Here is a 26,662-nt window from a genome sequence, read left to right on the forward strand (position 1 = left end):
AAAACGTATAATTTGATGTTTTGATATATATTTGTATCTACATGTACGTACGTTTGAGTATGTGTGTCTATCGGTATGTATATGTATATCTCCATGAAACCATCACCACAATTAAGATTTCGAACATATCCACACCCCCAAAAGTTTGCTCTTGCCCATTTGTCATCCCTCCTTTTCACCCTTCCCCACCCTCCCTTATCTCTTTCCTGTCACTGTAGGTGAGTCTTCATTGTTTATAATTTTATAGAAGTAGAATCAAATAGGATGCACTCTTTTAGTCCAGCTTCTTTCACTCACATGATTATTTTGAGATTCATACGGTTTCTTGCTTGGATCAACAGTCCCTTCCTTTCAAAGCTGAATAGCATCCCTTTGTGTGTTTGTACCACAATCTTACCAGTTCACCTGCTGATGAATATTTGGGCTGGTTTTGGCTACTACAAATAAAGCTTCTGTGAACCTTCATGGACAAGTCTTTGTATGGACGTATGCTTTAATTCTCTTAGGTAAGTAATATTGAGGAGTGTCATGGCTGTATCAGATGGTAGAAGTTTGTTTGACTTTTCAAGTAATATTGAGGAGTGTCATGCCTGTATCAGATGGTAGAAGTTTGTCTGACTTTTCTAGGAGACCACAAAGTGTCTTCCAAAGGGATTGTACGTTTGTGTACATTCCCACCAGCGACATATGAGTGTTCCATCCTGTCACCCCACATCCTTGCCAAGACTTGGTCAATCTTTTTCATTTCAGACATTCTAACAAGTGTGTAGTGGCATTTCATTTTGGTTTTAAATTTCATTTCCCTGATGACTAATAATGATGAACATTTTCATGTGGTTATTTGATATCCATATGTCTTATTTGGTGAAGCGCCTGTTCAAATGTTTGTCCATTTAAAAACAACTGAGTTGTTGATTTTCTTTTAAAATTTTTAAAATAGACATAGTGTTGTTCAGGCTATCTATTTCTTCTTGAGTGAGCTTTGATATTTACTGTGATATTTCAAGGAATTTGTCCATCTCATCTAAATTGTCAAATTTATTGGCATAAAGTAGTTCATAATATTCCCTTATTATCCTTTTAAATGTCTGTAGAATTTGTAATGATGTCATCTTAAATTCCTTATACTATAATATGTATCTTCTCTCTTTATTGATCTTCTTAAAGGCCTAGCTTTTAGTTTTGTTTGTTTTCTCCACTGTTTTTCTCTATGGTTTTCTGTTTCATTGATTTCTGTTCTGATTGTTATTATTTCTTCTCCTTACTTTGGGTTTAATTTACTCTTCTTTTTCTAGTTTCTAGAGGTAGAAGATGAGGCCATTGGCCTGAGACCTTTCTTCCTTTCTAATATATTTGTTTAGGGCTATAAATTTTTTCCTGAGCACTGCTTTAGCAATATCCTACAAACTTTGAAATATTGTACTTCTATTTTCAATTAGTTCAAATTATTCTTAAATTTCATTTTCATTTCTCCTTTGAGCCGTGGGTTTCTAGAAGTATGTTACATAGTTTCCACATTTGGAGATTTTCCAGAGGTCTTTCTGTTATTGGTTCTAACATAATTCCATTGTGGTCAGAGTACATACTTTGTATGACTAAATCCTTTTAAATTTATTGGAACTTGTTTTGTGGACCAGAATATGGACTGTCTTGGTAAATGTTCCATGTGCACTTGAAAGTGTGTTCAGGATTTTTTGGGTGGATTGTTCTATAAATGTCAAGTAGGTCAAAATAGCTGACAGTTTTGTTCAAGTCTTCTGTATCCTTACTGATTTCTGTCTTCTTGTTTTATTAATTATTGATGGAGGGATAATGAATGTGGCTGTGGATTTGCCTGGTTCTGCTTGAAGTTCTATCAGTTTTTGTTTTATGCATTTGCTTTTTGCACCTGTTGTTAGGCACATATGTGTTTAGATTGTTTTATCCTATTGATGAATCGCCCTCTTTATCATTATGAAATGACTTTATCTCCATTAATATTCTTTGTTCTATGGAATCTACTTTGCCTGATATTAATATGCAGCTTTCCCTTGACTAGTGTTAACATGCTATATATTTTTTCAATCTTTTACTTCTAACCTATTTGTGTCTTTTTTTTAATATAAATTTATTTATTTATTTATTTACTTTTGGCTGCGTTGGGTCTTCGTTGCTGCGCACGGGCTTTCTCTAGTTGCAGCGAGTGGGGGCTGCTCTTTGTTGTGGTTCACGGGCTTCTCATTGCGGTGGCTTCTCTTTTTGTAGAGCACGGGCTCTAGGTGTGCGGGCTTCAGTAGTTGTGGCTCGCGAGCTCTAGAGTGCAGGCTCAATAGTGTGGTGCAGGGAGCAAAATTTAAGAAGCTAGTCACTCTCAGATACACAGCTTCGAGAGTGGAATCCTCTACTTGAACCTTAAGAAGACGTTCTCAAGAGTGGGGGTACAGGGTCAGGACCTGAGACCCAACGCCTCTTAATCTGATACTTTAGGGGCCTCCCTCCACTCACCCTAGTCCCAGCCCTGCTGGTCACTATCCTTCATTGCCTGATATCCAGCATCTGGAAAACCATTAAAATAATAATAATAAATAAATAAATAAATATATATATATATATAAAATCTGGATTTCGGGTTATTTCAACTGGGAGGATAAATCCAGTCCCTGTTATTCCATCTTTTCTGGAAACAGAAGTCTGGACTTACTCTTTATGAGATGAAAATCCCATATAAAGAGCTTCCTGACTGAAATACCAATGCTTTCAGGTATCCCTGCAAAGAATCTACGAAAGAGCTGTCTTCCTTCATTCAACAGGGAGTCAATGAGCACTGACTTTATACCACCTTTGGGCTGATACCTGGGGTTAAAATCAAACAAGAGGAGGTGCCTCTCTCCTAGTGTTCATAGCCGACCTCTTTAGAAATGTGAGATTGCCTCTTTCATGCCATGCATCGCCTGTGACATGGGCCAGGGAAGCTGGGAGCCAGAGAAAGTCAGACCTAGAACGGAGACATCAGGTTTACTAATTCCCAGGCCCAGAATGGCTTTGGGGCTCGCTTAAGCTCACACGGCTGGTCAGTAGTAGTGGATTGCCATGCACTCTATTTTGAGGGCTATAGAGGAGGAACCCAACCCCAAAGACCTTCCTCCACTGCCGGACACCATGACTGAAATCCACCATTAGAGGGCGAGGAAATGGGAAAATGTATATAGAGACCATGGTGTGGTGTCTGCCTGCAAGTAAACACTCCAGAAATGGAAGCTGATCTATCAGCGTCTGTGTTCCTGCCGTTGATGTAGATCGGGAGGAATTCTCTGGCCACCGCCTTTCAAGCTGGAAATGTCTGTTTTCCTTTCCCTCTTCTTCTCTGCTCTCTTTGATGGGCTGGCTGATCTGTTAATGATCAGGGCACATTTCCCCTTGTTCCGAGCTTGTGCTGATGAAGAGAAAAACGGGCACTGGTGAGCGGCCCTCTGCTTCCCTCCCATCCCCTCTCATCCTTTTCCAGCCTTCCTCCATCCAGCCTTCCTCCATCCCTACCATGCCCACTCCTCTCTCTCATCTTCCACCTTCAGGTTCTGAAACGACTCGAAGAAATTGACAGATCTGGATGGCCACGCCCGACAGGAGAGTGGTCTCCAGACCCCGGGGACCTGGCTGGGGGCACCAGGGGAGCGGGGCCCGCCTGGGCTCCCTGGACGACCTGCCACGTGAGGGGACCCAGGAGCTGGCACCGGCACAGCTGACCATGCTGAGGAAGGCACAGGAGTTCTTCCAGACCTGTGATGCCGAGGGCAAGGGCTTCATCACCAGGAGGGATATGCAGGTAAGAGGGTCCCGGGTTGTACCTGCCCACCTGGAATGCCACCTGGAATGCATGGGTCTCCCTTTCTTGGGCTGGGGCCTGCCCCACGGGAGGTGACGTCTTTATTTTTTTATAAATTTATTTATTTTTGGCTGTGTTGGGTCTTCGTTTCTGTGTGAGGGCTTTCTCCAGTTGCGGAGAGCAGGGGCCACTCTTCATCGCGTTGCGTGGGCCTCTCACTGTCACAGCCTCTCCCGTTGCGGAGCACAGGCTCCAGACACACAGGCTCAGTAGTTGTGGCTCACGGGCTTAGTTGCTCCGCGGCATGTGGGATCTTCCCAGACCAGGGCTCGAACCCGTGTCCCCTGCATTGGCAGGCAGATTCTCAACCACTGTGCCACCCAGGAAGCCCCGAGGTGACGTCTTTAACAGAAAAGGTGCCGTCAACTCTCCTGGAAGGAGGCATCGGCCTAAACTCTCCTGGGAGCTAGATCTCCTGGGTTCATTCTTTTTCTGGCCTTCACTTGGTGTCAGGCTCGGGGGCTATTTTCTCTGAGTCAGTAACTCCCCAGAATTGTGGAAAATGGTGGCAGCAATATAAGAAACTTAAGTGAGACACAGAGAAGAACCTTCTGGAACAAAGGTGGAAAGGCACTGACTTGTTGCTTTACAACACAGCTCTGAGCTGTGCACAAGCCACTCCCACAAGGTGCCATGACTCTCAGTCAGCTCTGTCACGGTGTCACCGAACCAAACTTGGATCTGTTCGCCCATGCACAGTAAAGCCCATCTACTGACCCCAGATTGCGGTGAAAGAAAGGACAGTGTTTACTGCAGGTGCCAAACAAGGAGTCTGGGGCAGCTAGTGCTCAAAACACCCAAACTCCTTCAGACTTCCCTGGCGGTTCAGTGGTTAAGACTTCACCTTCCAATGCAGGGGGTGCAGGTTTGATCCCTGGTCAGGGAGCTAAGGTCCCACATGCCTCAGGGCCAAGAAACCAAAACATAAGGCAGAAGCAACATTGTGACAAATTCAATAAAGACTTCAAAAATGGTCCACAGTAAAAAAAAAAACAAAAACACCTGAACTCCTCAATGGTTTTCAGCAAATCATTTTTAAAGGCCAGGTGAGAGAGGGGAGTCCCGGGGTATGTGATCAGCTCGTGCACAGTTCTCTGGTTGGTGGTGGTCCCAGGGCGGTGTCACAGGGGTTCACACGATCAATCCTTAGGCTCCAGGAGGCCTGGGGGCTATGTGCTCGTGGTCATCAAGTAGCTAATGTCTTCCGTTTGGTGGTGGTTTTAGCATCTGGAAAACAACTCAGGAAATGTACATCAGATACTATTATCCAGGCCCTCCAGAGAGGAGCTAAAGCAGAGGGTATGGGGAAGCGTCTGTCCCGCGAAGGCCCCGTAAGGTCCTGCTTGGTTACAGCAGCGCTAGCAGCCACAGGCAGTGTGGAAACAGCAGAGCGTGACCTGTTCCCAAACAGCTTTACTTACCTACACTGAAGTGTACATTGTATGTCATTTTCATGTGTCACCAAACATTATTCTCCTTTTGATACTGTTTTCAACCATTTAAAAATGGAAAAGCGATTCTTAGCTCTCTGGCTGTGCAAAAACAGGCACTGGGTCCCATTTACAGGGCGGGGTGTGGTTTGCCCACCCCTGGTCTGGTGCCTTCCCAGTGTCTTCCTTAAGTCTCTCATGCTGCAGTCATGATTTCACCCCGAGAATAAAGGAAGCGCGGGCTGCACTGGAGCTCTGACAGCCTCTCTCCACACCGCCCTCCCATCACTCGTACGTCAGGGGCATTTTGGGGAGGGACACACAGCTGCACAAAGCGGGGGAAGACTCGCGATGGGCAGGTTTTCTTTTCTTTTTTTTTTTTTTTTGCGGTACGCGGGCCTCTCACTGTTGCGGCCTCTCCCGTTGCGGAGCACAGGCTCCGGACGCGCAGGCTCAGTGGCCATGGCTCACGGGCCCAGCCGCTCCGCGGCATGTGGGATCTTCCTGGACCGGGGCACGAACCTGTGTCACCTGCATCGGCAGGTGGACTCTCAACCACTGCGCCACCAGGGAAGCCCAGGTTTCCTTAAGGCTGGTTTTTCAGAGTACGCTGAAGTTGGGCCATGAAATGCAGACCCTCGTTCGTATCCGTCCCGCCTCCACTCGCTGTGTGAGCCTCGTGGCCCGGAGGCCTGTGACCTGGATGGAGCACCGCAGGCCTTTCTCCCACCAGCCCACGGGGTGGAATATTCTGGCTTCTCCCAGACTCTCCCCCGTCCAGTAGGTGCTTCAGGATTTGAGGGGAAAGACCTGGGAACAGTGGTACCTTAGCCCACAAGAGAGCCTGGGCCTCTCTGGTTTTCAGCAATTGACACCTGGTAAATTTCTGCCACTGATACTCATCCCCAAAGCCTCACCCCACCTAGAAGTCCAGCCTAGGTGTGTTTTGAGAAAACCTTGACAGCCCCAGCCTGGGAATTCATAGTTGTCCTTCACAGGCCTGTGGCCATGGTGCTTGTAGGAGTGGTTTTAATGGCATGTTTCATTTGTGCTTCTCCTTCTAGAAAGAAAGAAAAGGGAATTCTCTTTTATTGAGGGTCAACCGTGGGTCACATGCACAGTGCAACTCAGCACTCTCACTGAATATACCCCCATTAACCTGCGCCAAAGCCCTCTCTTTAATGAAGGCCGGGATAAACCGTAAAGTGTCAATTGTTGAAGAAATCATTTGCGTTGGGCCCGGCATGAAGTCAGAAGCATCAGATCCCAGAGACGCCACAGCAGCCTTGCTCCCTCCGGCCTCACCCCTGGTCCAGACAGCAGGAGGAGGGCGGGGCCTCCCACCAGCCAGTCTGCTGTGTCCGTGGCATTCAGCTCTGCCGGCTGCGGTTTCCTGAACTTCCTGCGTGCCTGTGGACGGCGAAGCATTTGAAAAGTTCAGCTCTTCTAGCTGAGAGAATGATATCACAAGAGAACAAAACATGTCATCGAAGGGCCGCCTCTCTGCCGCTTTCACGGTCACGTCTGGAGGAGGATGGGCTGGAAGAAGATTTGGGAAGAAAGTCACCCTCTTGTTGTCCACCCTGGGTTCCCTGTGAGGTCCACGCGCCCTTGGTTCTCCTGGCAGGACTGAGGACATCTACCTACTGCTGTCACCCCTGCACGTACCGCGGCAGCCGGTGGCTGGCCCCTGGGTCCTGGTCACCACCCCCTTTCTCACCCTCGGCTCCCAGCACGGCCTCTCGGGACCTGGAGAAGAGCTCACAGCACGCACGCACACCCAGATCCAGATACAGGGAAAGGCCTGTTAAGGCGGAGAGTGGCTGGGTCGGGCTGGGGAGCCTGGGCAGGAGGGGCCGGCGGGCGAGGGGAGCTGGCACAAAACCGCACACAGTTGCCATCCTTTGGGGGGGGAGGGGCAAGGCTGCTCCCCTCGTGCCCCCATTCTTCTTTCTCCTGAGTAACGGAAGAACTCCACCTGCAGGGGTTGAGACAGGCTCCCAGCCATCCGAGAGGTGGGGAAACCCAGGCATCTGAGAGGTGATCGGAGAGCAGCAGCCGTGAGCAAACAGACACCCTGACAGAGCAGGACCACAGACGGAAAGGAGCAGGTCCCCCGGCTGAGGCCAGGATGCAAGCCGCCCAGAGCTCGGGTTGTGCACGAGCAGGCCCTGCTACGGGACGTTGGATGGATGATACTGACCTGTGAGCGCAGAGTTTAGGCAGGAGTTGGAGGGTCTTCAACTCCACCCGTGGCCCCCCAGACCTCACTCCCTCCTCCACAATAAACCCCTCTGTGTGTCCCATGGAGATCATTCCAGGCAGAACTGGGGTGAAGATTGCTTTGCAGGGAGGGGTCCCCTAGAGAACCACAGTCGTGAGCCGGAGGGTCCCTAGTGAGAGGCAGAGGGACACGGGAGGACCAGGCTGGAGAGGGCATGAAGGGACCCCTCCAGTTGGGAGAGGGAGATGGGGACAGGTCGGGCAGGAGATCTCTGAAGACACCAGCAGCCTCCTAAACCCTGTTCCTCTGATTTCTTAGAGGAGTGTAATGGTTATTACCAACGCCAAGTACCCACCCTGCAACACTGCCTGGAATTCCTGGATTAGCCAAACCGTGAAGAACCATCTAGGAGTTGGCCAGCCAGCCAAACCTGGCTCGCTCGCTGTTTCTGTGAGTGCCGTGTAATTGGAACGCAGCCGGGCTCTTTCCTTCTCATACCATCCACGGCGGATTCCAAGTTACAGCACGGACTTGGGAAGCTGTGACAAAGGGCTGCAAAGCCTCAAATACGCACGGCCTGGCCTTTACAGGGGCTGCTAGTTGACGCCTGATTTAGGTGAACAAAGAGACTCTTAAGGAATTTTGTGGTACGTTGCCCTGAGTTTTAATCCTGAATCTGCCACTTACTAGCCGTGTGCATTTGTGTAAGTCTCTTAAGCGCTCTAAGCTGTAGCCCCTCATCTGTGAATTATTTATAACTAACTCCCCTCAGGCGCGTGTGTACCCGCAGAGCACTTAGCCCCGAGCTGGGACCTGGAAATCTCTCCATAAGCGCTCCCTGTGTGTGTGTGTGTGTGTGTGTGTGTGTGTGTGCGCCATGGGGGTGGGGGGACTTATACCCCGAGTCTTATCACAATTCCTAGTGTCCTCCACTCTGTGATGTTTCCAAATCGTGGTAAAATACACGTAACAGAATTCCCCATCTGAACCATTTTTAAGTGACTATTTCAGTGCCTTTCAATACATTCACATTGTTGTGTAACCCTCACCAGAACTCTCCTTATTTTGCAAAATAGAAGCTCTGTCCCCATTAAACACTGACCATCCCCCAGGACCACCTCCTACTTTCTGTCTCTATGGATATAGCTCCTCTGGGGACCCCGTCTAAGTAGAATCAGACAGTATCCGTCCTTTGGTGACTGCCTTATTTCACTTAGCAAAATGTCTTCAAGATTCCACATGGTGGCACATGTCAGAATTTCCTCTCTTTTTAGGGCTGGATAAGATTCCATTTTATCTATTTACCACATTTTGTTTATCCATTTGGCCGTCGATGGGCACTTGGGTTGGTTCACACCCTAGGGTGTGAATCACGTTGCTGTGGAGAGGGACGTACAAATGCTCCTGGAGTCCCTGCTTTCAGTTCTTCGGGGTATAGACCCCGAAGTGGGGTTGCTGGGTCATATGGCAATTCTATTTTTAATATTTTGAGGGATCCCACACTGTTTCCGCAGCGGCTGCACTGTCGTACTGGGAGGTCAAGTGCAAGTCATCTGTCTGCCTCAGAGATCAAGAAGGGGCACTTCTGCTGGAGAGGGTCCCTTCTGTTCGTCTCTAGTTGGTGCTGCTCTTGTTTGTGTCCAGTCTGTGTGAGCGAGGCCAGTTTGGCTTCTTAGAGGACATTTGGCCATGTCTAGGGACATTCTTGATTGGAATGACTGGAGAGGGAGATGCTACGGGCGTCTACTAAGTGATGTCCGGAGATGCTGCTAAGTGTCCCGTAAAGCACGGGACAGCTCCTCCCCCACCTCCCTCTCCATCAAAGAATTCATCCCGGGATGTCAATAGCACGGAGGTTGAGACTCCCGTCTGCACCCAGCCGTCAGCCTGAACCAAGCACATCAAGGCACCAGGCAGAATCAAGGGAGATCCCGCCTCTGGACCTCACAGTCCCATCCTGAAGATGTCTGGTGCTTCTGGGCTCTACCGCAGGGAAGAGAGTGGTTGGTGCTGGGAGAAGGGTCTGAACAGGAGGCTTTGGGAGCCTGGAAAGAGGGAGAGATTAATCTGGCTGTAAAGGTGGATCTCCTGGTTTTCTCTTTAATGAGCATTTCCCTTAGATGCATGTGAAGCTGTGCAACCCTTGGCTTTAAGCTGCACGAGGCATGTTGCGGGCTGGTGACCAGGAAGGTAGAGGGTCCAGCTGGGCTGTAGCGGGAGACAGCGTTTTCCCCTGGCTCTGGGAGCCTGCGCCCTCAGCATGGCTCCTGCAGGACTGTTTCCTGTTCCATGCCCCAGTTTATAAGACCTCGCCGAGCACCCCTGGGTGGGGGACGGGGGCTGGTCAGGATCTAGAGTGGATGGGGTCTAGACCAGTGCTCCGTGGACAGGAGCTCAGGACCGCCTGCTATCACTCGTAGTCACTCGTTTATTGATTCACTTGTTCAACAAGTATCTAAATACCACCTGGTTGTCAGCATTGGGCTAGATCCTGGGGCCATGACAGTGAACAAAAGTGAACGGGGTCCCTCTTCCCAGAGCTTCCAGGCCACTGAAGGAGCAGACATTCATCCACTAATCGCGTCCATCAGTATGTAAAGTACAAAGTGAGGTGAGACTTATGAACGAAAGAAATGTGTTTGGGGGCGCGTCTGGATCGCTGGTCCAAGCCGGGGCTGCAGAGCCTTCCTGAGGAAGTGATGCAGGAATTCAGAGTTCAGAGGAAGCAGGAATTTAGAGTGAACAGGAAGGCGGTGGAGGGAGGCCACGGTTGGAGGGAGCGTGGAATCGTGAAGAGCCACTGGTTGGGCCGTGGACAGAGTGAGGGGGGCGAGCCTGCCTTCTCCCTGACCCCCTCCCCCCCCACCTGCTCTTCCAGGCGGGAGTGGGAGACAGGATCCCCCCGTGAAGCAGGATTCTGGAAGGCTGGCACGGGTGCTGCTGGCCGGGCAGACTTTTGGTGGCAGGGGTGGGATAGCAATGAGAGAAAGGAATTAAGGATGCATGGACGCACGGAGAGCCCTTAGCTGACAGCGGAAGCCCCGAAGGGGAAACTGCTTCTTTATCCCAGCCTGGCCTCCACTGTGACTTTAGGGAAATCTCAGAGCTTCATGGGCTGTCAGCACCATGGAATGAATCGTCGCGTCCCTCTCCACCCGGCTTGGCTCCTTTAGTTAAAAATGTAGACAGCGCTAGGTACCCAGGGAACAAGAGCAGAATAAGTTGGTTTTACATGGCTCTGCAGGCCCAGAGAAGAAAGATAAATAAGAGGTAATTATGGTTATGAAGACTAAAGGATTTTTCGGGTAGGGCCAATAAAGAGAGGTTGAGGCATCAGGCATGTGCAGTTTGCAGAGAAGGCTGGAGAAGCCCTCGGTACTACGTTGGCAGGACGTGAAGAGGGAGGATGACTTGGAGAATGTCATACTGCCCTCCCCAGCTTCAGTGACAGCAAGGGGAGGAAGCTGGTTTGAGACAGAGACAAGGAATGGGATTAGAGCATGGGAAGGACTTGGGGTCAGAAGTGTTGTTGGGTTCAGGGATGGCGCCTGAGGCGGGGTGTGACCTAGCTTTTCCTGGGTGATGCTAACAAGAGTACGGGTGCCCACGTGTGGGTATTTTGGGCAAGAGGCAAGTTGAGGGGCCCACTGACTCTGCAATTCCTTTCAGCCCCTTTCTGGGTCCAGCACAGTGTGAGAGACCACATTTTAGAGATCACATTCAGGCAGAGGGTAGGGAGGGGGCAGGATTATCCCAAGGAAAGGACTGGAATCTTGGGTTTTCACCCTGCCTCCAATGTGATGCCTTTAGCGTCAGATGGAGCTAATGAACTTCCTGCTTGCGAACTTGACCCCATCCTCGCCCTGCATTCTCTGCCTGTGGCTTTGACACAGCTGGTTTATGGATTGTTGACAAGACAGAGATTCTGCTGTTTGCTCAGCAGACGCACTTCTGGAATCCTTGCACACACTCTCACTTACCTTCCTTTTTAAAAACCTCATTCCTGTGTAATTCAGTGACTCTAAAGGGCTCCCACATCATCCTGTCTCCCCACGTTGTAATGCATCATCGTCTCTCTTAATGCAAGTACCTGCCAAATTAATCGTTATGGCTTCTCAGCTAGAAGGGTGCCTGAGGGTCAAACCGAGTGTCTCGCAAGTTACGTTATGGGCTTTCACACCTGCCAGCTCTTTTTGACCGTTCAGATGGGCGTGTACCTTCCTTCCTGTGGCCCCGTGGTCCTTGTCTCCAGCTGTCAGTCACTTCCACAGCGGCAATTTTGTGCAGTCGTCCCTCGGGGAGCTGGGAGGATGGGGGAGGGTCAGCTGGGCTGTAATGAACTCCCTTGGGGAGTCTTCATTGGGAGGTTTTGATTATTAGGGTAGAAGAGGGTACTTGCTTCAACGATGCAAATTAACGTTGGCCTGGGGCCGCCGGTGCCTCAGACAGAGGCCAGAGGGAAGCAGCCACAGCTCAGCCACTTTGCTCCTCAGCCATCAGCGTCTGCCCTTCTCTCCCTGCGTGGTCTGGGGCAGCCCAGCACTCAGGTCCAGTGACCTCACACCCCATCTTGGCCAGCTCCCTTTTACAACACAAATACTTTTTTTTTTTTAAGTTTTTTTTTTTTTTTTTGATGTGGACCTTTTTTAAAGTCTTTATTGAATTTGTTACAATATTGCTTCTCTTTTACGTTTTGGTCTTTTGGCCGCGAGGCATGTGGGATCTTAGCTCCCCAACCAGGGATCGAACCCGCACCCCCTGCATTGGAAGGCGAAGGCTTAACCACTGAACCGCCCGGGAAGTCCCACACAAATACTGTCATCCATACCTTAAGGCGGTGGCAGTTCATGTCTTTTCAGGAGGTAGTTGAGGGCCAGCAGGGAGTAGGAGTGGGGGGCAGGCTGCTATGATGGGTGCGTGTCACCCAGTGGCCTTGTCCAGCTCCCCTTCAGAGCTAAAGGACCATAGTGTGTGTCCACAGAAACTGCAGCCCTGGGACATGAGTGGCCTCCATCAGGGAAGGCTTCTGAGAGTGTGACCCACACCTGCATGGCAACAGGGGGACAGAGGGAGGGGCTTGGGCAGAGCAGGTGAAACCAGAGTGAAACCTGGCTGTGCCGTTCACTCACTGAGTGACCTTGGTGGGTCAGCGGCCTTGGTGGGGACCTTCTGCTCCCCCCTTTCTTTCTCTACCTCCCTCATACGTTTTACTGAATGCCTTCCCTGTGCCGGGTACTGTGCAATATTCTTTACATTCATTATCCCATCATCCCACTGGACCGCACCGTGTCATGCAGGTATTATCCTAAACGGGATTCAGTCCCATGCAGTTCTGGTCCTTTACGGCTGTGAGCAGTGCCAATTTTGAAATCAGACCTGGATTTGATCCCGGCCGTGTCACTTAATGGCATGGACAGGTCATTTAACATCATGCTTCATCTGTAAAAGGGGGATAGTAATGCCCACTTCAAAGAATTGTCGTGAGAATTAAATGCAAACATATATGTAATAAATTATATATAAATATAGTAATAAATGTACACATATTTACTTATCAATCATCCCGCAAGTTGCCTACCACGTGAGTAGGCAACCAAGAGATGGTGGATGTCCTGATTTTCAGAGGAGGAGAAGGGTGGTGAGGTTTCAGAGTCTGGCTTCCGGCTTTTGTCGGCGGGGCGGAAGGCGCTGCCCCCTCGGCAGCCGTCCGTGATGAGCGGCGTTAACCAGCCCGGTCTGGATCGTTTTCAGAGGCTGCATGAGGAGCTGCCCCTCAGCCTGGAGGACCTGGAGGATGTGTTTGATGCCCTGGATGCTGACGGCAATGGCTTTCTGACCCCAGCGGAGTTCACCACTGGATTTAGTAAGTTCTGGTGGACGCTGGGGCCCCAGGGTATGGGTTGGCCTAAAGCCATGTAAGGGGCATCCCTGCCCCACCAGCTCCGAGGGTCCATGAAGCACAGGCTTTCCTGCCTCCTGAAGGTTCCAGGCTGCGGGTCACTTGCTCTCTTTTCATGGTCCACCTCCGCTGCTCACACCACTGCCCCCTCGGTGCCCACCACGCTGTCACTGCCAGGTCCTCTCCTACTGGAAAGTGGCGAGGAATGAGCGGAGAAGCTCTTGCGGGAAGGTCAGCTTAAGAGGGGGCTGAGACGGGATTTCCAACCTGTCCGTTTCTGCTGAGAAAGCAGTGGACAAGAGTGGGAGGCTTGTGCGGCTCGTTTCAACCTGAGTGTGGCTGAGTCCTCCAGGTTGAGGGGCAATAGCTTTCAGAGGAATTTGTAAAGGGTTGGAATAGACCAGTCGTTCTCAAGGTGACCAGGAGGAAAAACAACTGAGAGGCGTGAACAAGATAAAAAAAAAAGAAAAACAGATACACCATCAGATCCAATACTGATCAGATATTGATTACAACAAGGATGGGTCAGATAAATCACCACACACGTGCCTCCTTCAAGGTGCCAGGTATTTGCTTGGAAGTATCTGAGGCCTTTCCTGACCTCCAGGAATTTATCATTGAATTCATACAATTGAATTCACTTACGTTCGTGTAAATGTGAAGCACAGTGATGCTGGCGGCCAGGATGACTAGGTGATAACACAGAGCGTGGGCAGGCAGGCTGCTCAGTGCGACGGGGGAACGGTCTTGTTTAGAGAAGAAATCAATGAAGAGACGATTCTAAGCCGGCCTTTCAAAGGTTAAGAACCACAAAGGTGCCGTAGTACCCGCCATGCGCTCTGCCCTTCCCAGATTCTAGCATCTCTGGCAGAATCTCATCCAGGTAGCAGAGACATGAGATCCGGAGCACGGCCTCCAAGGAGCTTGGCTACAGGGAGTCTGGCCTCCCCTTTCTCCTCTCAGCTGAACCTCAGTCGATTCCTGGCAGCTGAGGAAACACAGGTCTTCCTGGGCGAGTGTTGTCTAATCCAGATCTTGTGCCCGTGCGTCCCCCAGGTCACTTCTTCTTCAGCCAGAAGCAGCCGAGTGAGGAAGATGGAGCTGAGCACCTGGCCCAGCTCCAGGAAGAGAAGGTGTATCAGACCAGAGGGTGTGAGGATCTGGGTGACATGGACGGAGATGAGGAAGGCCAGTTCCAGATGCTGATGGACAGGCTTGGAGCCCAAAAGGTTTGGCAAGAGTAAGTGGCGACTGTGGTCTGGGGGATGGAGCCCAGCCTAGGGGCAGCCTCCCCATCTGTTCTGTCCAACCTTAACGCCTGCTAAGCCCTCAGCCAAGCCCTGGGTCCCTGCTTCCAGCTGGGCCACCGGCCCCGTGCAGCCTGCCCTTGGCCATGACCTGTCTTCGTCAGGGTCTAGAGCTCTACCTCTGCTTTTTGCATTATTTTCAGGGAAACGCTCCTATCCCCTGATCTCCCACACGCCTTCCTCAGCCCCTGCCGTCCACAGTCAGTACAATCTTTGGCTTGGCCTTGCTCCCTGAGGGCTGCCCGCCCATCAGAGGGCTGTGCAAGGGTTGAAACCCTTGAGGGTTTCGGTGCGTCCCGCCTAAGGCTTCCTGTCACCATCAGCTCACCAGCATCTCCACCTCCGCTGGGTCTCTGGGGCCGCAGTGCGTCCCACGTGCTGTGCTCCCGCCAAAGCCACCTTACACGGAAGCGTCTGCGCGTCAGATCCCTGAGGCGAACCAGCCCTGTTCTGGAAGCCGAGGTGGGAGGTGAACCTGTTTCTACCAGCTGATCACTTGGGTGGTCAGTAACTCAGCTGAAAATTTTAGGTGGCTGCCGCTTCAAACCAAACGTCATACCCCCATTTTTTTTTTCTTTTTTGCAAAAAGTGTTTTGTAAGAAAGAGACGCATAGATGTAAACCCAGACCTTTGCCATTAATTGAAATGAAGTCAAGTGATGTTGTAGCTAGTGGAAACCAGAGAGTCGCCCGAAAAACATGGAGCAACTTCCGCCCCTTGCCTTTTTGTGTTGGGGTCTCCAGGTCTTGGGTTGGGTGTGTGTTTCATGAGTGAGGGGGGAATGGCCTGATGGTTGGAGCTGATGTGTCTGGAGCTTGGGAAGAAGAAGACTGTGGAGGAGAATGATAAAGGGGAAGCAAGAGAGAGGGGCCTTCACACAGCATGCAGGCCAAGAAAGCATGTGTAGCTCCCGGCGTCTTTTAGGTTGTGGCAGAGTTGAGACAGGCTGGCAGAAGCCTGGGCAAGCCAGAGGGGACACTAGCTCCACTGCTCCAAGGACAAGAGACCAGAGCCCAGTGACCATGCCCACGACCCCGTGAAGGCTCGTCCTGGAGGAGGGGGCAGGAGAAGGCAGTGTGGGCGAGCCAAGGGACTGTCATGAAAGACAGGCATCTCTCTGCCCACCCATCACTTCTGGACCGCCACCCTCCTGCAGGGCTCTCAAATCAGAGTTCACCAGAGGTTTCTCTGAGGACGTCAGACAAAGGCCCGCGCAGGGCCGAGCCAACACGAGAGCTCCTGGAGAAGAGAAGGCTCTGGGGAAGGTTCCAAGAGTGGTCGATAAAAACCCACAAACAGGAGATGGTGCCCGGCCACTGTCATCCTCCTTGAAGTTAAACAAGAAGGAAGTGAGCTTTTGCTGCAGCGTGAGGGAAAACGGTCCAGACTGTAGGACCCCAGATGAGGAAACAGAGGAGGCTGGAAAACTTCAGAGGTCTTTAAAGATCTCAGCGACCACGATGGTTTGCGTACTGTTCTGGAAGCAGGGAGATGGATGGACTGACCACCCGGAACCCTCTCTCACCCTGCACCCCTGTATCCTTCCAAGAAAGCGGCCTTGGCTTTGTCCAGAAGTGGTGGACAGAGCGCCTGGGCTCCCGGCTCTTCTCGGTGCTCCGACTGGCTGAGTGATTAGACAGCTCATCGGCCTTGGCCTAATTTTCATCCAGCGTTGAGAGACTTATCCCTTCTCCAGAAATCTGGCGGGAGGTGATGTGGCCACGACCAGGAGGTCCAGGTAGCTTTGGAAGAGCGTCAGGTAGGTCTGCAAATCTCACTGGAGGCCCTCACCCTAATGGTTCTCTGCCAGGCTGCAGCAGGAACCCAGGGGATGGGAGCAGACAGACCTCGGCCAGCAAGGTGCATCTTGATTTCATAGTGCATTTACCTTGTGAGGGGCAACCTGCCACAGTGAGGGGAAGTCATCGTGGTATCTCCCAGAGACCCTTTATCTTGGAACCCTTTGTGCAATCCCCATTGTATCTACAGCCCAGTAGAGCGACAGCCACAGCGTGTTCTGTATGGGGGAAAATGGAAATTATTCTGGGAAACAGGAGGCTCCTTACCTCCCCTTCTCTCGTTTTCTAGATCTCTCATGTCATCCAGATCAGTGCTAGGTTTTCAACAAATAATAAATACTTGTTGGGTGGATGGATGGGAGGATGGATGGAGGGTGGATGGAGGGATGGATGGTTGGTTGGATGGATGGGAGGGTGGATGGATGGATGGATGGGAGGGTGGATGGGTGGGTGGGTGGGTGGGTGGATGGATGGATGGATGGGTGGGTGGATGGATGGGTGGGTGGGTGGGTGGATGGATGGGTGGGAGGATAGATGGATGGATGGATGGATGGATGGATGGATGGATGGTCTAGATGAGTTGGTGGATGTTTGGGTGGAATGGAGCAAGGGAAGGAAAGAGGGAAGGAGGGATGATTGGATAGATGATCAGGTAACTGACCAGAAGCAGGTTCATTTCTCAGTGGGCCTCTTCTCTGCTGGGCGCAGAGAGTAACACTTACACCCCAGGCACATTACTAACATGACACTATCAAGTATCACTTTTGAGTAAAATTTCTCAGATATAGTGCTTGTTACACAGCACAAGCGATTTTATTCTTTATCCTGAGGGTCCCTAGTTGTAGCTGCCTTCAGATCACAGTGGTTTTAGAATTTAATGAGTGAGATCAGGTGCCCCTCTGGCTGTCTGTCTGATCACTGGCTGTAGACTGTTGAGTTTCTCCAGAGGCAGAGCAGGTCCATGGGTGTGCCGCCTCCCGCCCCCACCCCCATCACCGTGACCGCGGCCCGTGTGTCTCCTCTGGTGAGCGCCAGCGTGCCTGTTGGGGAGGGAGCGGTTCTAGGCACGCCACTCTGTCTGTGCCTCTCTGCCAGGCTCCGTCCTCCCGACTCCCCACCCGTCTCTCCGTGTGTGCACACACATCTCTCAGGCTTGCTCCTTCCCTTGCTTTCTCCTGTCACGCCCGCTGCCTCCGGGCCCCAGTGGGCTGCTGCATCTTCCCCTCCACTCCCTGCAGTGACAACCGCTTCCTGCCATCCGTCAGATGCCACGTCCTTCGCTCTCAGCTGTGAGGCCCATCCCTCCTGGGGCGACAGGCTCGCTGCTCCAGCTCCACGGCGCCTGTCCTCACACGCGCGGGGCTCCCGTCCTCCCGCTGCCTCCTGGCGTTTGGAGATGCTCCTGGTCCGCGGCTGTGTGCTCAGCACCACCAGCTCATCGCAGGAGACAGAAAGCAGAGCTGTGGAGTGTGGCCATTAGGAGGCCGGCATGACTCCTGGCTTCATCACTTCCCAGCGGAGTGATCCGAGACCAATCGCCTCACCCCTCTTCATCCGTCCCCTCCCCCGTAAACGGGGCTGTTAGCAGCACCTGCCTCACTGGAAGGTCAAGTGAGCAGACGCGCATAAGGCAGCCAGCAAGCGCTCAATAAATGTCAGCCCCTGCTGTCACTGTGCGGACGGTGGTAATGATGCTCTAGCCATCGGTGTCACACCCGGGACCTCCGTGTGTCCCACGAAGCCTCATGTCCACGCCCCCACCCTAATGCTCCTTTTTCTCTCACAGTGAAAATGACGTCAAGCAACTCTGGCTGCAGCTGAAGAAGGACGAGCCTCACTTACTGTCCAGCTTTGAGGATTTCCTGACCAGAATCTTCTCGCAGCTCCTAGAAGCCCACGAGGAGAAGACTGAGCTGGAGTGCGCCCTGAAAAGGTGGGTACCAGTGTCAGCCGCCCTCTGTACAGACGCGTGCAAACCAGACACACCTCTTCTGTCTTATGTTCGGTGACGCCACCTTATGACCACCCTCCAGAGCGGGGGGGGGGGCCTGTGGCTGTCCCCGGTATCTATTTCTAAGCCCCCGCTCACATGTATTAGGCCCTCACCATGTGCTAGGCGCGATCCTAAATTCCTACACAACCCATTGGGGCATTTATCATTATCCACAATTTACCAATGGGGAAGTCGAGGCACTGAAAGGGTGAGGAACACGCCCCCAGAACACACAGTGTGGAAGCGGCAGAGCCAGGACTCAGAGCGAGATGGTCTGGTGTCCGAGACCCATTAGAAACCACTGTGTCTGCCTCGGGGCGGTAAGGCCCCGGCCTACGGGACCTACCCCATCTCTGGACCAGCCCCCGGCCCTCCTGCCCTCTCACTTCCGTCATGGTCTTAAGTTTCTCCTGCTGCCCTCCTGGCCCCGGGCTCTCTCCAGATATTCAGTGCTTTCTAGAACTCCTCCTGTACTGGAGGACGCCGCCCCAGGCAACGTGCTTGGGACCTGAAGAAGCTGCTTGGGAGCCGAGCCCGAGTGGCCAGGCCCTGGGCGCCGCAGGTGCGGGCTCGCCAGGTGGGTGTCCCTTGGCCTGCGGGGACGAGTGTGCCAGCGGGGCGCTGTGCTTGTCCACACTCATCAACGATCGTTACAGCGAGGAGCTCGATGTTGTGACCCACAGTGTGCGGACCGCTGTCCACGCACCGCCCTGAGCTCCCTTTCATCTCATGCCTCCCCCCATCAACTCTAAAGTAACTTGCTGAGGCCCACTGGCTCTACACAGGTCTGGAAGAGGACCTTTCAGACCCTGAATTATGAGCAATCGTGGCCGTGTGGTGCTGGAGGGAACATGGTCGGGCTAGAGGAGTGTTCAGAGCATTCTGGGGTGAGGCTCCCAGGGCTGGGAGAGAGAGGGGTTGAGGGTATACGCTATAGAGCCTTTAGCTGAATAAGCTGTGAGTCAGAGCTGAGTCCGAATCTTGGTTCTGCTGCCTACTAGCTGTGTGACTTAGGCCAAGTTACTTAACCTCTCTGAGTTGCAGCTTCCTTATGTGTAAGATAGAGACGGTAATACCCGTGTCATAGACCTGTGAGGATTACATGTCAGCATTTAGAACAGTGTGGGCACTTAGTAAGTATTCGATGAACGTTAAAATAATAACATTTATTACTATTTTAAATAAGTATGTCTGTGAGTCTTGGAGGATTTGCCTGGCTGAAGTGGAGAGCTGGAGGTGAAGTATAAGGATCCCTTTATCCTTCCAGACAACACAGTGTAGAGCTTTGCTGTCGAAGTCTAGTCTATGGAATTACCTGGAAGCTTCTCGGGAATGCAGAGCCTCAGGCCTCGCCCCAGGCCTACCGACTCTGCGTTTTAACAAGATGTCCAGGTGCCTCTTGCGTGGATGTGAGAAGCAGGCCCAGGGAATCAGGAGCTCTGGGTCAGAGTCGTGTGTGCTCTCCAACCAGCTAGCTCTGTGACCTTGCTCTGGTCTCTTGGCCTCTCTGAGCCTCGATTGTCTCACGTGTAAAATGAGGCTTATTTTCTGCCCCTCACCACCCCCCTCTCTGAGTCCAGCACTGCTCACCCCAAGGAGCCACAGTGAAAGTCAGGGGCACCCCCAGAGGGGACGGCTCCCTTGTTTCCTAAGGAGACGAGGGCCGGAATGGCTGCAGTGACCCAGCTCGGGGCCCAGAATCTTACCTGCAGGGGGCCCCTCTGCTGGCCTACACCTCCGCAGGGAGAGACTTACTGCAGAGCCTCTTGGGCCATACATCCATCTCTAAGTGGCCTGCATTCGTGTTTTGGTTCCAATTCAATGATGGTTAAAAAGTTCTTGAGCTGAAAGTCAAGGTCACTCTCAGCTGCATGGTCGAAACTAGCTCAGCCAGGAGTTCCAGTCTTCTGTGCCCATCCTCCGTTCATATGCCTGCCAGCTACCCCTGCCCCAGGTCAGCTGATGGAGTCCACTCCGGCCGGGGGACTCGGGTGGGCTCGGGGCTCACTGAGCTCTCTGGCAGTCCTTTTCCCAGAGACCTGTAGCGAGCAGAGCACTGCAACAGGAGACAGGAGCAACCTGAGGTCCTGCCCAGGCACCGCCACTGACCAGCTGTGTGACCTCAGGCAATGTGCTTTACCTCTCTGTGCATCTGTTTCCTTACCGGCAACATTCGAGAACGGGATTGGTGTTGTTCAAACTTTCTGATTGTGACTGGCCAGAAGACACGCGCTTGACTTTGCAGCTCCCACACATTTGTGTGTGTGAATAACTGAGACAAAAGTTTCATGAAACGTGTTCACCCTCGTGACATGTGATGGGCTCTGAGGTTTTCTCTCAGAGTCTCTTGTGTTCTCTTCTCTTCTGTTAAAGAAAGAAAAAGGTTGTTCACATCTTGTTTCCAGGTTCCTCCTGGACCAGGGGATCCCTGAAGGTCCTTGCAGCGTAGAAGTCAAAGAAAAAACTGAAACCCCAATGGGATGCAGAATAGTTAGATGGGAGGTTTACAAATGGCTCAGCACGAGGCTGAGTGATTCTGGGACATCTAGGAGGCGAGTTTGGGGGTTTGGGCTTGTTTGCAGGAGGGGCCCACTCTGGCTGGTGAAGGGAGAGAAGGGAAGGTCTGGGGCATCGTTTGACTCGGGCAGCAGTCTGGGGAGCCCTGACTGTCAACGCATCTCCCGGGCTCCGCCATTAGCCGGCTGTTCAGTCCAGGGGCTAACATGTCACTCCATCTGGGAAATGAGCGCTCATCCCAGAGAGGGCGACGAGACTTGACTGCTGTGCACAGCCGAGGGCTGGGCACCGGGCTACCGTCGCGTGTGACTAGTAGCTGCCATGTAACGGGCACTTACTCTGTGCCAGGCTGAGCTGAGCCAACGGAGCACAGAGTCCCTGTCTTTGAGGAGTTTACGATCACACGAGTGAGGCAGAGCCGTAAAAATTCTGCCGCACAGCCGACCAGGAAATCCCCGTGCTGTTGAAACACCTGACAGCGTGGCCATTGGCAGCAGTGGCCTCAGCTGCCTCCCCCTTTTCCTAACCACACACCTCGTTTCTCTGTCTCACGGGGCCCAGAGACTTGCGACCGACCTGGGGGGAGTCCTGGTCCCAGGTCCCCAGCCTAGCCGTGTCCCTCAGGGTTACAGTTTCACTGCAGTGAGTGAGAAAGGCCCCCCTGCGGCATCCTCCAGGGTCACCTCCAGCCTCTAGGAGGGAGGATGCAGCGGGGGCAGTGCTTGGGCTTGACATCTTGAAGCTGATGTCCAGAGGCGCAGGCTCTAGGGCAGTGTCAGAAGCAACTCCAGGCCTTTCCTCCCGGCCGTGTATTTTATTTTCTGACCCTGCATGTCGGGAGCAGAGGAAAGAGGCAAGCCTGGGGGCCTTCAACCTCCCACCCTCTTGCCTTTGGGACAGAAGTTGAGAAAACCTCAGATCTGAGTTAGACTCTGGGTTCCGTGTTTGACACTGGCGCGTGTCCACCGAGAAGCAGCCACGGCCCGGCGGGGTGAGGTGGGGGCCAGGTGGAACGCAGGGCCCTGGGCTGGTGCCCAGCTCGTCTGCGGCACCTCCAGAGTGACTGCATTCCCTCCACCTCCCTCGGAGGAGGAGAGGGTCAGATTGCAGCCGAGCCGCTTTTCTCTGTGTGCACCACGCGGAGGCTTGGCGAACCTTACATTTTACCGTGGGAGACGTGGTTTGACGTGAGGAGGAGCTTCTGGCCGTCAGAGCTACGAATTCCTTTGCCACTGAAAGCACCCTGCCCAATTATGTTGATCTGGAAAAAAAAACTTGAGCTCTCCAGAAGTAGAACGATGCTGCCTGGAGGCAGCAGGAACTTCAGACCTTTCACCAGTAGGGGATGCTGGGGCCCTGCTCCAGGAGGGCCTCGTTGCCTTGGTCTGGGGTGAGGGCTCCGAGTCTACGCGTATAAAATATCCTGGGGGATTCTGACTTTGGACCCGAGTTGGAATCTGCCAGAGGAGTTGCCCTGGTTGAGTTCCTTACCAAGATCTAACGTGGAGGATGGGGGTAAGAATGGATTAGGCTGTGTCTGGGGAGTGCTTTGAGCTCTTTGAAGAAAAGTGCTTTCGAGATTAAAGGCAGCCGTCTCTCAGTCTTCTGCAGCTCAGTAGCCTGTTCTGCATCCTCGGTGGACCCCCCTTGGCCTTGACAAGTTTTGCGAAGCTCCCCACACCCTCACGGGCATCAGTCCCTCCTCTGCACAGTCTGTCCTCGTCCAAATGATTCAGGCCTCGGGCAGTTTCTCGGGAGCATGGGGGGTGGGGCTCTGGGAGGGCTTCGCCTGCAGCTCCCACCCGGCCACTATCCTGCTGCTTTCTGTCTAGACCAATTTTCCTCGGCTCTGCAAGGGTGTCCAGACCAGGAGGGAATGTGTCTCACAACCTGACAGGCAGCCCAGCCGTGATCCCGGCACCTGACACAGCCTGGGAACTGGTGTTCTGTGATGTGTGTGTGTGCGGGCGGGGAGGTCATCATTTCCTTGGCCTTGCTTCCAGGTAGGGCAGCAATTAAAGCATCGTACACATGGCAGGTGGCCCTTATGTACCACTTGCGAGCCTTAGCTGTGTGGTTCTTGAATGTTAGCTTGTTTCAGAATGACCAGGGACTCTTGATTAGAGAGTAAATTCCCAGGTCCCTCCTCCAGGGGGTCTAAATCAGTGTGTTTTGGGGGCAGGGGACCCAGCAATGTGCATCTTAGCACACGTTCCCCTGGGGTTCTGATGCAGGCAGACCCCAGACCCCGCTGAGAAATGCTGCTCTGGCCTGTTTCTCCAGAAGGTACCAGCCTGCAAAAGGCGCGTCCAGGAGCCCTTCCAGTCTATAATTCCACTCCTGTTCTCAGCGTGGAGGGACGTTCTCGGGGAGGGCTCCAGGCCATAAGGCCACAGCTTAGTCACGCACGTGTCCTTTTATTGGTGTATTATTATCGGAGGCAGAAGCACATTGTTAACTTGGCCCCGAGAGCGGATGGAAAGGGGAGGTCGATTCGTGCGCTGTGTGCGCCGCGGGCGTGATCTGTAAACCTGACTGATGAGAAATGGTTTGCTTTATCGGATGGACTAGAGCTGCAAAGCTGGTTTATACAAGGCAGCAGAATCTAATTAGGGAGAAACCATCCATCCTGAAGATCCAATTGGCGATTTTACAGCCTTTGCAGAATTTTCTGCAAACTCTTATGTTTGCCTTTCATTCACCCCTACCCTAATCGTGTGGGGCAGTGTGCATGTGAGACAGAGAGGGACAGACAGAGACAGAGACAGAGAGGCATTAGAGAGACTGAGAGAGACTGATTTCACTGAGAGAGACTCATTTCAGGGGAACAAGGGAACCCTAACTGGGTTTTTCTAGTAAGAGCCTCCCTTTGCAGCCGGAGACCGCAGTTGCGTGGGGAAGGCGGCAGGGGGCAGTGGTGAGTCTGAGGCCCTCACGACTGTTCTCATCCCCACGGCAAAGCTGGCGGAGGCTGAACTTGCTTCCATTTTCTTCTCCGGCAAATAGCAGACTCGCTGAGATGTTTCTGGCCCAGGGTCTTCACTCCGTGATCAGAACGTGAGGGGCGGGGGCGGGGGGGTGGGTGGAGACCCGGGAAAGGGGGCAACCTCCAGACATTCGGCCCCATTCCTCACCCCAGGGCGTGCTCACTCCACAATTGACAGACCCCAGATGGCATTTAGATGCTGACAATCCTATGCAGAGGTTTGGAGTTGTCAGGTTTTTTTTTTCTTTTCTCGTCTTTCCTTCTTTTTCTTTTTTTAAAATTTTTATTGGAGTATAGCTGATTTACAATGTTGTGTTAGTTTCAGGTGTACAGCAAAGTGAATCAGTTGTACATAGACATAGATCCCCTCTTTTTTAGATCCTTTTCCCATATAGGTCATTACACAGTACTGAGTAGAGCTCCCTGTGCTATCTAGTAGGTCCTTATTCGTTATCCATTTTATAGATCGTAGTGTGTATATGTCAATCCCAATCTCCCAATTCATCCCCCACCCCTTTCTCCCCTGGAAACCAGATGTTTTCTACATCTGTGACTCTATTTCTGTTTCGTAAATAAGTTCTTTTGTATCTTTTTTTTTTTAGATTCCACAAATAATATCGTATGATATTTGTCTTAAAACTGAGGATGGTGGGAAGGCAGTGCGGTGCTGTAGATGCACATGGGGTGGGAGTCGAGGCCTGGATCCTTCCCCCACTCTGGCCCAGGGAACCAGGTGACCACACACAGGCCGCTTGCACTGCCCCGATCCTCACTTCCTTCACATGGGATACAGGACACTTGTCTGTGATGGGAGGGGAACTCTTCCTCTCTCGGCATCTGCCTTTCCCCAGGCTTTGCAAACCAGAGTCCCGTGGATCAGACCACTGTCGGTCCACACGGAACCACATGAGATCGGAGCGACTGCTCTCCAAGGCCAGTGGCCGTTTCTGAAGCTCTGCTTTGAGTTCAAGCTTCTGAAATTTATCTGAACTGTAGAAGAATGCCATTTGTTCTGTCCAAGGTTAAGACTATCCTTTCATTTAGGGAAGGAAGATGCTACTTTTCTTCCTTGAATGATTTCAGCACACGCCGCCTAGAGCCTAGAGGCGGCACCAGATGACTTTCTGAGACCCTTTTGTTCCTAAGTGAAGGCAAAGCAGAGAGGGAACAGCAAAAAAATATGTTGACCAAGTAATATTCTCTAGCAGAAAGGCTCGGCCTGTGTGCCATTAGCTGGAAGCCCGGTGGAGCTGCGTATTAATGCTCTGCTCTAGCCTGGCACCTTGCCTCTCTGTGTGCAGTGCGCTTTGTGAAGCTTAATTAATTCCCACAGCACCTGTGGGAGGCTGGCAGGGAAAGTTCTTGCTCGCTGCAAATTCTCTCTGAAGGCCTCTTTGAACCTAAGCCTTGTATTGACATGAGCGTCACTATTCCCAGCCCATTTTGCTTCCCACGTGTCCCATCCTTAGATCTCCAGTACCCCTGATACCATGCACATGCACACTACACACCCACACACATACGTCATCCTTCTGAGAGGGGGCATCCACCACAGTCAGACGTCCTGGGTGGCATTGCATCCTCGAGGTCAGACCTGGGCCTCTCACCCTGGCTTCCAGTAGGTTCCATCCTTTTCAAATCCATCACTACCCTTGCAGCATCCTCAGTATATAATTGTTCTCCTTCCCCCCACTGTTGAAAATCTCCCTTTTCTGGACTCAGCCTTTCTTAACTTTTCCCCTGATAGCTCTACACCTGCCCCACTGCCGGAGCAGGTAGCTTCCTCCACTTAACTCACCAAGGCTGTGTGGTCACAGAATTGTGTCGGCTGGAGCTCAGGAAGGCACCATGGGGTGGGGTTGGCACCGTGGGGCGGTGTGTGGCCTCTTCTGCCTGTTCCTTTCCTCCACGCCACTTACGCACAGACTTGGAGTTCATAAATGCTGAATTCCTGGTGGGCAGAGACCATTCGGTAAGTCTAAATTATGTTGCCCAGAATGTTGTTTTATGAAGTAGTCAATCAGTACTTGTTAATGCTGGTGGTGACGTCATGGGCCTGCTAGACACTTCCACATGCATGATCTTACTAAGTCCACATGATTTCTTTCTTTTCAAAATATTTTTATTGGAGTCTAGTTGATTTACAATATTGTGTTAGTTTCAGGTGTACAGCAAAGCGAATCAGTTATACACATACATAGATCCACTCTTTTCTTAGATTCTTTCCCCATATAGGCCATTACAGAGTATTGAGTAGAGCTCCCTGTGCTATGCAGTAGGTCCTTATTAGTCACCTATTTTATATATGTGGTGTGGATATGTCAATCCCAATCTCCCAATTTATCCCTCCCCCCCTTAGCCCCTGGTAACCATAAGTTTGTTGTCTCCATCTGTAACTCTGTTTCTGTTTTGTAGATAAGTTCATGGGTACCCATTTTTTACACATGACTTCTTTCTAATACAGGTATTACCATCTAGTTTTCCAGATACAGAAAACCTCGAGCTCATTGAGGTAATGTGACTCGTCCAAGGCCAGAAAGCTTATAAATGTCAAAAGCAGGATTTGAACCGAGAACTTCTCACTCTGGCCCTAATGAACTCTGAGCCCACTGTAGGTGTCAGCAGGGGGTTAAGACCTACACGAC

The 26,662-nt window shown here is 51.8% G+C and overlaps 1 protein-coding gene across 1 annotated transcript in view; it reads left to right on the plus strand.

Annotated features, from left to right (window-relative positions):
* CRACR2A (calcium release activated channel regulator 2A) overlaps nt 1–26,662 on the plus strand; it is a 103,364-nt gene that overhangs the window by 29,381 nt on the left and 47,321 nt on the right. The window contains exons 2-5 of the mRNA XM_079937702.1: nt 3,552–3,802; nt 13,268–13,379; nt 14,472–14,655; nt 18,308–18,454. Of these exons, the coding sequence (XP_079793828.1) occupies nt 3,587–3,802; nt 13,268–13,379; nt 14,472–14,655; nt 18,308–18,454 (659 nt within the window). The 5' untranslated portion in view covers nt 3,552–3,586. The remainder of the gene's footprint in view (nt 1–3,551; nt 3,803–13,267; nt 13,380–14,471; nt 14,656–18,307; nt 18,455–26,662) is intronic.

This window comes from Stenella coeruleoalba, assembly GCF_951394435.1.
Source record: "Stenella coeruleoalba genome assembly, chromosome: 11".
Taxonomy (NCBI): domain Eukaryota; kingdom Metazoa; phylum Chordata; class Mammalia; order Artiodactyla; family Delphinidae; genus Stenella; species Stenella coeruleoalba.